Source organism: Corvus kubaryi, unplaced genomic scaffold (assembly GCF_017639235.1).
Source record: "Corvus kubaryi isolate FWS band 111438036 unplaced genomic scaffold, C.kubaryi_AGA036_p1.0 37398, whole genome shotgun sequence".
Lineage (NCBI taxonomy): Eukaryota > Metazoa > Chordata > Aves > Passeriformes > Corvidae > Corvus > Corvus kubaryi.
Window position 1 is genome coordinate 49833590 of NW_024581137.1, and position 13863 is coordinate 49847452.

A 13863-nucleotide genomic window follows, 5' to 3' on the forward strand; every position below is an offset into this window, starting at 1 on the left:
TCAATGATCTGGATGAGGGGATTGAGTACACCCTCAGTCAGTTTGCAAATGATACTCTGTTGAGTGTATGTGTTATCTTCTGGGGGTCAGGAAGGTTCTGCAGAGGGACCTGGACAGACTGGACTGATGGACTCAGGACAATTGTATGAAGTTCAACAAACTGAAATGCCGGGTCCTGCACTTGAATCACAACAACCCCAGGCAGTGCTACAGGCTGGGGACAGAGCGGCTGGAAAGCGGCCCAGTGGAAAGGAACCTGTGGGTGCTGGTCAACAGCAGCTGAACATGAGCCAGGTGTGACCAGGTGGCCAGGAAGGCCAATGGCATCCTGGCTTGTATCAGAAATGGTGTGGCCAGCAGGATCAGGACAGAGATTGTCCCCCTGTACTCAGCACTGGTGAGGCCACGCCTTGGGCTTGGCAGTGCTGGGTTTCTGGATGGGCTCAATGATCTTAGAGGTCTTTTCCAGCCTAAAAAAATTCTATGATTCTACCTTACTTTTTGATTCTTAGGTAATAGCAAGAGCTGTCTGGCATACATAGAAGTGCTGTAGTGTGCGAGAAACTGGAAATAAAAAAGCAGACAGAAGGGAATGCGTTCTTTAGACTCACAGTCCTTGTATCCCAAAGCCTGCCGAAGCGGCCGTCTTGTTCTTCCTGCACTCCAGCGGAGAAGTGTCTGCCCAAACTTACAGAATCGCTCCTCTCTTTCAACATCACAGGCACAATGCAGTCTGTGTCAGAGCCAGAGGCAAACTTAAATAGCTGTAGATATATAAAGGAACAAAGTGAAGGAGTCTTTTGAAGCCCAGAAACCACTTTGAATAATTTAGGGATCTTCCTTATCATCCTACTGTTTACCTTGGCAGTTTAGATGTACAGAGTCAGTGGCTTAGTTTGTCAGAAAGAAGTCAGAGGCTGGGTGACTGGAACAGCTCAAGTTTGGATTTGTCTGTAGTTCATTATGCGCAGCTTTTTTCTCCCCTCACTAGAAATAACCAGGGTTTTCTGTAGATTTTTGGTATTTATGAATTATGAGGGCACTTAATATAAATAGTTTTTTTTCTGTTTTTATTTAAATGGTCCTGAGCTCTCAGCAAATAAGTTTATGACAACAGATTTGCATTTTGCAGTTTCATGAAAATGTCTTATTTCTTGCAAAATACCCTTACTTCCAGGGTGTATTTTTTGCTTAAAGTTGATAATTTGTCTTTTACTGAACAAAGTGAGAAAGCTTTTGGAGAAGAGGTGCACAAAGGTTTGAAATATTCATGGAAATCTAAAAATGACTACTGACTTTTGTTTACTATAGATTGCATTGGCTTTCACAGAGATGAGAATTGGCTTTTAAAGAGAAACCCAAATCCCTCTGAACGCTTCATTTTGGGAAGGAGGGGGAGAACCGACACTCTCTGATGATTTGTTTTCATGAGATGTCTGCATTAGCTCTCAAATTACAGAGCTGATTTGATGGAAAATTGCAAGAGGCTGCTCATTTGTGACTGACCCTGCCATCTAGCAAGAAGATAGACCTTAGGCATAATTGGGTTGATGCTGATTTGATCGCACACAAAAAAAAGCTTAAAATAAGTCTTAGATCTGCAGAAGCAAGGCAATGCTCCATCCTTAAATTGCCCCTTTTGTTGGTTGTCACAGGATTTTGCTACACTGGATGACTTCTTATTGGAAATCACATGCCTCCTTCAGTGGATTGAGGGTAAAAGGATTTTTATTGATACTTTGTGCTTCTATATTTTGTATGTATGTTTGGAGAAAGAAGCATTTGACCAGTGTACACAAAGAAATGCCACACACCTTACATTACATAACTTGAGTGGAAGCAATAAACCTAGTGAGATTAGACTCCCTGAAAACTTCTCACCTACACGTTTCACATTATCCTTGCATTAGGAACAGGTGAAATATTAGATTTTGCTAATGAAGGTGATATGAGTCCTGAATAGTTTATGGGAAATTGGTATTATGAATTTATTTCATTTTCACTGGAAATCCAAGAAATGAGACCACAAACAGGGAGTTTGTCTGGGAAGGAAGTACAGTGCTTATTTCATGGTGTATCTACACACACCACGGAAAATAGGTCCGGATATTCCATGCTACTGCACATACACGAAGGCAGCCAGCATAATCTGGGGTGTCTGGAAGACTTGTGGTGGCAGGGCTGGTTTTATAGAGCAGTGAATGAGGACTGGGAAATCTGTGAGATGTGTTAATTCGGCACCTCTCCAAGGCAGTCTCCACTGCTCCTGTGGAGCACGGCCAGCCAATTAAGCTGCCTCCACTCAGCCACCCCGTCTTGCTTGGATGCCCATGTGGATGCAGAGGATTGTAATTTGCAACTGCCTATACAGGTGAAAATTTTATCCAAACATCCTGCTGCTTAAGGACATAGATTTCTTGCATCCAGAGTGGTTGGGAAGCTCACTGCTTGTGCATATAATGGGCTTGCAGAAACATTTTGCATAAAGCCAAGAATATTTTGCTCAGAGATTTGATGAGACATGTCTACAAACAAAACTTCCATCTCAACACAAACTGGTGTTTTGAACAGGTATTATTCTGAGGCCTTATAGGTTGCAATGGAAAAGATTTTTAAGGCTCATTCCCAAAGCATCCTAAATGATGCTGCGAATAAGTTTCATCTCTGATTTAGCATAGTTGCAGCAAGCATTGCTGTGTTTATGACAGACTCCTCCTTTTGATAAGGGAGTAAATTTGCATGGCTGAGTTAAGACCTCTGAAAATAAGGGCATACAATGAATGAAACACCAATGTACTGTACCCCTTTAATTACCATAGTTCTAAGGCAGCATAGTTACAACATGTAATTAAATTTCATTGTATAAATGTAACATGGGCTGTGGTAGGCACATCTTTCATCTTTTGATGTATAATGACATTCAAAATATTCTCTAGTACTCAGTTGATAAACAACTTGAAGAGTCAGGGTCTACAGAGTAGCTTGTTTGATTTTAAATTTGTAAGATTGACACGTGGTCTCTTTTGACGATACTGCATTCTGATGTGATCCATTTATCTAATGTCATTAACAGTACATGCTGAATGTACAATTAAGCTTGAAACTGTCAATGTCAGTGGCTGTTAAAAAAGGGTTGATAAAAATGAGAAGAGGAACCGCTGTTTTGTAATAAGCATCTGTGTTGCTTTTAAGTCAAGAAAAAAAAATCAATGAATTTCAATATATTGCTGTCTTCATTGCCAATGTAATTCAATAAATATGTTAATTCACTTTTCTGAACACTGAAGAGAGTGAGAGCTTTTTTTGTAATTTATTTTTGTCAGTTCTGTTTTCCTTTTTTTTTTGTTTTAGTTAGACTTTCAGCTTAAGTCTAGTAAAAAAAATGCTATTACATTGAAGTAGAAATGAAATATTCTATATCTTAGACTTTTAACAAACTGCAGGATTTTTTCTTTATTTGTTTGTTATCTTTGAACTTGCAAGCCAGTGAAAAATGGATGTATTCTTTTATCTTTAACAATTCTCTTCCTGCTAGAATAAAATGGGAGCACTTTGAGGTTCAACAAATACAATTGCAAGTCCACATGCTAATTTCAGTGCAAAAATTTCTTCATAAACACATTGCTGGTCTTTATCGTGAAACATGATAAATCGACTTCATATACTTTAATCCTATTTAGGAATTTGCATGTTCTGTAGTAGCATGAATCAAAACTGAAGTGTTTCTTTAAGAACTCTTTGACATAATACCATTATCTGGTAGCGAATTATATAAACTGATATGAGAAATACCTGTATTTGTATCTCTCTCCAAGCATGCCCTTGTTTTGTAATTGTTACATCTGTTTTCTAAAGAAATTATTAACATATTGGTAAGTGCAGCCATATAGGAGAGGCTCAGAAATCATGTTAACTATTGTAGTAACCTTTGCTATTGTGGTCTCTTGAAAAACCAGTAGGTGTGCAAGTATTGGAAAGGAGATGTCAACTTGTGAGTGTGCAGAGCTGTGAGCTCCTCTTGCCATCAGCTCAGTTGCTGTATTTTGGAAAAGACTGAGAGGTTTTGCTGATTGAGTAAGAGCGAGCCTGTGTTTGAAGCCCTGAATCTCCTCAGGGCATCTGTGTATTAGGCTTTTCTTTTAGTGTGTGAAATCTGTTGAAAGACACCAATGGTAGCATATCAGACCTCTTCTGATTCTTCTTTCTTAGTGCTTTCCTGTTTAATCCTCTAAATGCTAGTCCAGAAGTGTATTACCAGAATAAATATATATATACTTTTTCATATATTTTCTTTTGTGTAGTTAATGGCTGAGGTTGCTTGGACCCCATGTCACTAAAATACTCATCTGGAAGTAGTTATTCCAAACAAGGCCTTGTAAGTGGACAGGAGATATACAAAGCTGCAGTTGCTGCAATTGCCCCATATCAGTTAATATTCCAGGTGATAAGACAGCAACCAATTTGCCAGCTGAACTACTTTCATGCCAATGAAAGTTTTCAAAGGAGACAATATTATGGCTCCATTAATGCTTTGCCTTTTTTTTTTTTAAAGTAAGATTGATGTTAACTGAGATGAATACACACTAGCAAACCAGAACTTACTCCAACTAAAGGAAAACTCATTTAAGGAACTTGATGCTGTATAATCTCCATTCCGCTTTCCAGGATGGTGGTTCTGGCAGCAGGTGTTGTAAACACAGCAGCACAGGTGGAGGAGAGTTAGTAGTGCTTACGTTTGAGGCAGGCAAACACAAGCTGGGGAATCTGATCTGAGCTAAAGGGGAAGGCAACAGTATAAATCTACCCAAGGTGAACCATACCAATGACCTGAAAAGCTTTGCTTTGTCCTCTTTTATTTTTGAAGGAGGACTAACTTTCTAGACAGGAAGTGGAGGCAATGGCATCAACTGGATGTCAGTAAAGCATTGGTTGGTCTATATAAGAAACTTTTATTTAAATTTCAGAGTATAAAGTCTATTGAGGGAATTGTAAAGTGAATACAATATCTTAATAGAATATGTCGATGGGAAGTATTAATGAGAGAAGTACTTGGACTGAGCTTTGTAAATGAATTTCTGAAGATTTGATTTTCTGAAAGATTTCTCTTTATAGTCTTACTATTGACTTCAAGACAAATACTAAGATAGTACTGGCTGGAAACAGTGCTTCTTTCTTGATAAAAGAAGAAGACTATTACAATGAAAAGAACGTGCAGCTGTGAGAAGTAGAATGATAAACTCATATGAATAGTTCGGAATGAAAGTTGATACAGCCAGGGACTAAAAACTTGACTATTATTAGAGCATTCCCAGTTGGAAATGGTGGAGGAGAAGGGCTTGTATGTAATTTTCATCCTTACCATCGTGTTACTATAAAAAAACGTGAACAATTTTAGAATGGATCTATCCAGGACATGGAGGAAGAGAGAAACAAGTAGCAATGTGTGTAACATTAACAAAACATCACCTGTAATACCCATATGGACATTTTCTTTTAAGTCTATTGAAGAAAGTTTAGTTGAAGCTGGAGGATGGGAAAAAAAGGCTGATGATAAGATTAGAAAATGAAGTCTCTAATCAATAAGGAAACTACAGGAGGCCATCCTAGTTAGCCTTGCACATTACACCTTGAGAAATGATACCTGATACGCAGGTGTTACAGGATGATGTAGCTGATATCTGTCAGTACGTGACCGATAAAAGACCAGGGAGATAAAAGGTCCATTTAAGGCCAGCGTTAGCATGAGAACAGAGAGGTATTAATGACTCATGAGTAGGTTCAGAGTCAGACTTAGAGGATTCTTCCAAGTCTTTGGGCTCTGGAGCCAACTTCCAGAAGGGAGCTTTGAACAAAACAGTGAGAAGGTGAAGCTGGGTATATTTATATCAGAGGAAATGTGTTATATGCACACATATTACAGGAAATTTGTTTCTCTTGTCCTATACTTGCCTTTAAACTCAGTTGCTATGCTGCCTGTTACACAAAATTGCACTTCTGTTAATGGTGCCAGTTACTTGTGAGATGCCTATATATTTCAATAAAAACATTCTGGAGAGAATCAATATTCACTGCTGTTTATGCTGTCTTCCTAAAAATATGTGGCCATAGGGGCTACAGAAATGACTGGGACCCACTGTCTGGCCCTGCATCTGAGCGGCACAGAGTGATCCATCTCCAGTCAAAGCCAACCAGAGGTGCACTGACTCTTGCAGGTGTGCCTTGAGATGTTGTAGCCCATGAACTAGCCACATGGTTACTGTGGAAGAGTATTAGCTGGGACAAAACCACGGCAAAGACCTTTCTAATGTATGTTGTTGATGCAGGCCAAATGCCAGTGCTCAGGGAGGTTGTGTAGTAGGTTTAGTTTACCAGCAAAAGGAGCTGCAGGGCTCTCTCTTAAACTGGGACTGTGGCTTGATGAGGACATGAAATATAAATTGCATTATTTTATGTTATCTCTGGTGTAATGAAGTAGATCAAATATTAATCTGCTGCAGAATGAAACAAGGAAAAATATATTTATTTAGAGAGTTTGGTAAGCTGCTACTGAATAATATTGTCCTAGAAATCATGGCTTTATGAAAAGTTTTCACTGTTTCTGCTTGATTCCACTTTAGTGAACAAATGCAAATAATACTGAATAGCAAGATCTCGTAAGAGGTTGCTAATTTGATAAATATTTTTTTTTTTTTAATTTGAGATTTGGCAAAATACTACAAATTTAAATTCTATGTGTTTAGACATGTAATTTGAGAATTTTTTCTTATATTGAATACAGACTAAGAATGTATTAGGTTAATTTTTAAAAATAAGTAATACAGGTTTTAATTACTTTTTCTGTTTTACCAGTTACTTCAGGATTTATCTTCTTTGCATTCATTTTCAAAAAAGCACCTTTTCCCTTTCTCCCTCATACCCACCGTGTTTGACAGACGCTGTTTGTAACCATTCATGAGCTGACTTAAAGCTGTCCTTCAGATTCCTTCTTGAAATTGTCCTCCATGGAGCATAAAAAGTATGCCCTGGGAACTGCACTGTGTTTAGTATTGCTTGTCGTTCTGCTTGGTATTGCCAAGCTCTTACTTTATGTATCTGTGTCTGAATGCCATAAATACTCCTTGGGGGAGAGTATTTTAGATTGTTATTTTATTTCATATGGGTATATGATATGTAAATATGTATTTGCACATATAAAATACGGTTATGTGTCAATATATAGAGATTTTTTTTTTTGCTGTTGTACGTTTTTATTTTAAACATGTTCCCTGAACAATTATTAGGGATGCTAGGGACTACAATGATACCAATAATTAAAACTACTGAGGTAAAAGGGACGCTTTAAGACTTGGGGGTCTTGCAGCATGTCCCTCTCCTTTGGTTCTTGGTGGTATTTGGTATATGCCTGCTACCTTCACAAACAGTACTGTATGCAATTTTTTGACTTTGCATATATTATTATTCTCCTGTAACTTCTGCTTTGTCTTGAATTACTTCAGTTCTGACTTCAGCCACCATATTGTGACATTTGCCCATTCCCTGAAATGGGGTGCCCAATATTTAGTAAGTCTCATGTTAAAACTATCGAGCTTATATTTTTAGCTGTTGTTTTCTTTTATAACAGATTATAATTTTTTACCATTATTTGAAAGTGATATGATTATTTGAAGGAATATCCTCATGTTTTGTATTTCATTTTCACTTATAGTATCAAATGCTCAGACCAATGTGTCCTGTTAAGAATAAACACTTGATACTTTAGTGCATCCAACTGATTCAGCTGTAGCACACATTTCTCCCTAAAGTGATTTAAAAATTAACTGTTAGAAATTGACTATGGTAGAAATCACAGAAAACCCGTTCAAGTTTTCTACGAATAAGACTTGAAAATATATTTCAAAACCCTTAAATAACTATATTTAAGAATATCCTGTTTAATGCTAGGAAATTAACAGTCATTTTATTCATTTGAAATAGAAATGCCTTCAACCTTCTAGGGAAAGCAAGAGCAAATTACAGCCAAATTTTCATTTCACAAGTCATCTTCATCCAGGATAAGCCAGGGCCCCAAGGTCAATTCTTCAATTTGGTATCCTATTTCCATAATGTTATTCTGCAGTGTACTTTCATTATTACTGGAGCACTGCTCGCTTTCCTATTAGTTTTATAAATGGCTATGTTAATGCCTTTTTGCAGACAAAACCACCTTTTGTTAATATCCCAGTGGATTTCCTAAGGATTAAAATATAGTTTTAAGCAGCCATTGGTTCTATTTATATTTTTTCATTGATGATTAGCCCTTGTCACCTACCCAAAAGTGGCATTGTTCAAACAGAGATCGAAGCAGTTTTTAAGAAGATACAAGTGATTGGCTTGACTGACAGAAAAAATAACTAGAAGCTGAAAATTCTAAGAATCTTTGTAAAATTTAGTAATATCTAAGGCAATGCGACAGTAGAGAAAGAAGAAAAATAGAGGTGTGGGGGAAAATCTGTTCTGGCCAGGGAGTAGCCTTTTATACAAGGAGTTCTGCAGATAAAACTGTTTTCTTTGTCTTTCCTGTGCTGTTAGTGGTGAGAAGATACCAGTGCAGCTCAGCCGGGGTACAGCTCTTATCCCTAAAATTTTGCCAGTTTTGTTTTAGATAATGAAATATTTACTTCTGCAGTTGTAATAAATACATACATTATGTAATACCCAGGACAAAAATGGATGGAATACGTCTGCAGTGTTCCTCCCTGATAGGAGGATTTGTGTTTACTGTGCATAAGAGGTTCTCCTCAGACCCTAGAGAGAGTGGAAAATAGCATTTCTTGGAGCCATATTGATGAAATTTGGTTTCTTCTGGTGTCTTTTTTTAGGGGAATAAATGATTTATGTACATAAAATATAATCTTACTCAAGAAAGAGGATGATGAAAGAAGCTATTGACTGATTACCTTGATTTTCCATAGTCTACATATCTTGTGAACTCTGCACAAGCATTTCAGTAGTTATACAACAAAATCCTGTTCATAGTAGCAGAGTATTCTGTTCTGCTTTGGAGTTTAGAATAGGATATTTCAGTTGGAAGGGACCTACAAGGATCATCCAGTCCAACTCTCTGACCATTTCAGGGCTGATCACAAGTAAAAGCATGTTGTTAAGGGCATTGTCCAAATGCTCCTTGAATACTGACAGGCTTGGAGCATCAACCACCTCCCTAGGGAGCTTGTTCCAGTGCTTGGCCACCCTCTCAGCAAAGAGATGCTTCCTAATGCCCATTCTAACCTCCCTGGCACAGTTTTGAACCATTCCCATGCATCCCACCACTGGATCCCAGGGAGAGAAGCTCAGCACATCCCTTTCCAATTCCATTTCTCAGGAAGCTGTAGAGAGCAACAAGGTCATCCCTCAGGTTCCTTTACTCCAAGCCAGACAAAGCCAAAATCCTTACCTGCTCCTCATAAGAAACACCTCCCAGCCCTTTCACCAGCTTTGTTGCCCTCTTTTGGATGCATTCAAGGACCTTCATGTCTTTCTTAAATTGTGGGGCCCAGAACTGCACACAGCACTGCAGGTGAGGCTGCAGCAACACTGAACACAGCGGGATAGTCATCTGTTTTGAGCAGCTGGTTGTGCTGTGTTAGGGCCAGGTTAATACGTTTATGAAGTGGATTTTTTGTAACAGAAGATGTGTCTTAGCAGGAACTTGATCTTCCCCAGAACAGCTTTCCAAACAACTATGTTTAACTTCTGAAATGGGACTGATAAATGTTTCATACCTGACCTACTGCAGCTGGAATGAAACCAGTAGGCTCAGTACCCTCAAGATGGAGCAGTCCTTTGGCTTTGTTCAGCACACCTCCAACTTGTCTTTAATCAGACATTTTTTAAAAAAAGAAACCATTCTGAATGACTTTTTCCATGCATCCTGATATACTTGTAGGTCTTGGAGACATACAGTCCAGTACTTGGTCATGGAACTCAAGCCCCTCTGACATATTGTCTCTGAGGAAGTTATTTAAGTTTAAATTTTCAAACTCAAATGCTTAAATGTGAGTATATGTGACAACTTAATAGCAGTCTGCTGAGAGTGGTTTGCTGTTGTGCCAGTATCAACTTGGGGTAAGCAGATACTTCAAAAAATCGAAGATCATTTTCACTTTAATACATAATAATAATAATAATTCATGTTTTCAAGGTATTTTATACTCTGATTTGGAGAAAAGTTCAGAGGTCCTTGAAGTGACAGACACTTGAACTAGAATCCCACACTGTGCAGATATAACCAATTTAGATACTTAACATACATGCATAGTCTCAGAAAGGCTTTTTAACACATGTGAAGGAGAAAAGTATTGTGGTTAAATTGTTTCTAGACCTCCTCTGCATGCATTTACCTAAGTGAGTGCAACTGCTTTTTGGGCTTACCCCTGTCCTGTTCCTATTTAGGTGCTGATGTGAGCACCTGCTTTGGACATCTGCTCCAGGTTCACCTGACCTCACTTCAGGCACTCTGCTGAGTGTGAGCTAAGAACTGACAGGCTCTCCACAGCCAATGTAGAGAGGCACTTTTGCAGAGTGTAATTCATCCTTCCTAAAATTGGAAATAGCTTCCAAATGTATTCCTCTCTCTTTCTCTCTTGGAGAGTCTCCTCTTGGAGACTTTTCCTGTACTGCTCTTCATTTCTTCTGAAAATCTCCATAGGTCTTGTGGCTTCCAGTGTATATGTGCTGCCTATTAGTTAAGATACTTCATATTAAAAACTGTCAAAGAAATGAAAGCAATTTCGTATGGTTCCCAGATTAATGACAGTCTGCTTGCACATTGGTTGCTTTCCGTTGGCATCTGGGTCCTAGTACAGACTGCCATTCTTAATCATATTTTAATTTTCAAATAAATTGCTTTCATTATCCTTTCATTTACAATACCATGTGTGCATTACTGCTCATTAATGTTTGTCATCTACTTTGCTGAGACTGGGTTTTTAAATAGCCATGGTTGCAATGCAGTAATTAAAGATGATCCATGTTGGTTTTGTAGAAATTATTCTGAAACCTTCTTACACAAAAAAAAAAAAAAAAAAAAAAAGAAAAAAAGAAAAAAAAAGAAGAAGGAAAAACAGAAACACAAACCCAGAGTGCTGTTAAAATCAATTCCTTAAATGTATGGAAGCAGCTTAGCATAAGGCATTGCCTGTGGGTAAAAAGAGGGCACTTCTAATGCTTCTGCTTGAATGATGTCTAATGATGAATCTGTGTGAAAACCGTGTATCTCTGTAATTACTGTTGGGTTTGAGTATAATATTTTACACTCGAGATGAAGTAAGACTTTTTCCAAATTATTTTACAAAATATTTATTCCGCTCTCTGTTTAGTACTGTTAGTTTCTAGTCAGCCAATTCCTTCCCCCTTTTTTCTACTTCAGATACCAAAACCATGAAGGGACAGAAATAACATGACAGGGATTTTAAAATTGCAATTTTGGAACCGAATCCTTACTGGACAGAAGTCAAAATAATAGCAGTAACCTCTGCCTGGTTTTGGTCCACCCATATTCCATGGGTAGAATATGGAAATGCTTCCTGTATCTGTATTTGCAGTAAGTATTTACTTGCCTGTGACACAACCTGTACGACTGATTTTATGCACACACGAAATTGTGGATCTCCATGTCTGTGCTTATCTGATATTTTTTATTCCTTTGCTTCTTAAGTGTCTGTGCTCAGCTTTTAAGACCTGGCCCTTAGGGATCCTGATGTGACTGTTCAAATGGAATGTCGCTACAGGAGTAAGGGAACAATTACACATTATTCAAAGAAATTTAAATGGATTTTTGAGGTATGATACTCTTTATAAACAGCTAGAGAATTAGTTGTTTTTCTGGGATTAATATTTTAGAAAGCAACTTTGGGATGTATCCATCCTTACATGACAGCACTTGGCCCCAAGATGGGACCCCTTCTTGATGGGACTTGAAACTTGAGTCTTGCAATCACCTGCAGAGCTTTTGTGTGGCACTGCGTGGTCATGGCTGAAGAGGCCTCTCTTCTATCAGGCTGCATTTGCTTCTGAGCCAAAGAGATGAAACACATCCTGCTCCTTTCAGTCTCTACCATCATTTTCTTCCAATGAAGCTTGTAAGCTCTCCATGACCAAGATCTTGACAATCACTCCCTGGCTTAGTGCAAGAAGCAAAAGTCTGAAGAACCAAAATTAATGATGTGCCCATTTTGTTTCTACAGTTTATATATCTTCTTGGAAGTGTAGTTAAAGGAAAATATTTGGAAACATACTTTGGTGTTTTCACACCCAAAACTAAACATAAATAAAATCAAATGATTTAAAAAAATAATAGCTTCATATATATTAAATTAATGATAAAGCAATAGATTCAAATTTATAAATTTTCTTATTTGAGTGATAGAAGAAAACCCAGTACCTCTCTACTTGAATCTTCTCTTTATTATTGTAGTGAAGCAAGTTGAAAAAGGTGTAACACCTCCTCTTAGTGTTCATTAGCTGAAAAGCCAAACTGGATGAAATCTGATAGAAGCACCTCAGCTAAGGCTGAATCCATGGAATTTTTTGAGTTTGTTCTTTTGTTATGATTAATCCAGTCATTTCAGCCTCATGCTTTTATTCATGTCAAGGTATGTATCTGTTCAATTTATTGATTTAGATTTTAATTTAGCCAAATCACCTACAGCATGTGCCTCTTTCTCTGTGGTATCTTTGGAGTAAATGTGTCACAAATATACCCCTAAATTACCTGTCCAGTTTCAGGTGGTTTGGTAAGATGTGTCAGACTTAAAAACATTTTTTTCTAAAAATCAGGCCATTTAGTATGAAAAGAAACACTGCCTTTATTTGTTACTAGAAAGAATACTTTATCTTATTTGAAATTTTTCTGTTCTCATTGATAGTAAAAAATGGAAGGAGATGGAGTAGAGAAATGGATAAGCCTGCACCAGATAATCTAAGGACATTGTCTAGATAAAACTGTGGCTTTACTAGTATGAGTGTGGTGAACTTTGGGAGGGTATTTCAGAAGTTATTTGTCACTGAAAGGACAACAATTACGCCTTTGTGAAATAAATTCATCAATCCCAGTCTAAATGTAAGAGGTAAGAGCCCTATCCCACTGTACCATAACCACACAAAACACTTCAACCCAAGCACCGTCAGTACTTTGACATCACATCTGCAGAGGAAGCTTCAGTGCCAAAAAAAAGTGTGCTTCTGCCTCAGTACATCTTCATCCCACAGACTCTGTGTTACAGCAAAGCTTTAACATTTCCTGAAGGGTGTGGTATGATCCTAGAAGCATTTTGCAAATGCTTGTAATTTTTTGCATTTTTTCCTAAAACTGTGGAAAAGCAAGAGAGCCATGCAACTCTGAGGCTTCAGTAAAGACAATTGCTTAAGTAAATAGTTATTTTTAAGCATAAAAACATTCCAAGCAGCCCCTGGGAGGCTTGCAATGAATGGAAAATTAGGCATATCTTTAATAGTAACTGGATGCATTAGAGCTTGTACAGAAAGAGACTGGGTAACATGACATCCTTCAGAAGTACTTGGAACCTCAAATGCTTGTGAATATCTGTCTTAAGTCCATACCTAAACTTTGTGTGAAAAGCAGAGAATTCCATGACTGTAAAATTTGTTCCAGGAGATTCCTTTCAGTTTCTGGACATCTATAAATATGAGGGCTCATAGCCTGCTGGATATGTAGCCCTGAGGATGGTTAGTCATTTGTTGGGATGGAAAAAAGGTAAACACATTTATTTTCTAATTTTGGGTGTATTTTATTAGGTGATTCATTCTTATGCAGTGAATGTGTCTAAGCATATTCTTTCAGTTATTTACCAGTTTTTCCTGTGG

The 13863-nt window shown here is 37.8% G+C and overlaps 1 protein-coding gene across 4 annotated transcripts in view; it reads left to right on the forward strand.

Annotated features, from left to right (window-relative positions):
* Positions 1–13863, forward strand: part of PTPRN2 (protein tyrosine phosphatase receptor type N2) — a 654654-nt gene that overhangs the window by 143310 nt on the left and 497481 nt on the right. Inside the window, exon 2 of one of the 4 annotated variants that reach the window (XM_042044449.1) lies at positions 1656–1716. The exons of the other annotated variants lie outside the window; for them this stretch is intronic. Within the exon in view, the coding sequence (XP_041900383.1) occupies positions 1656–1716 (61 nt within the window). The remainder of the gene's footprint in view (positions 1–1655; positions 1717–13863) is intronic. 4 annotated transcript variants of the gene reach the window in all.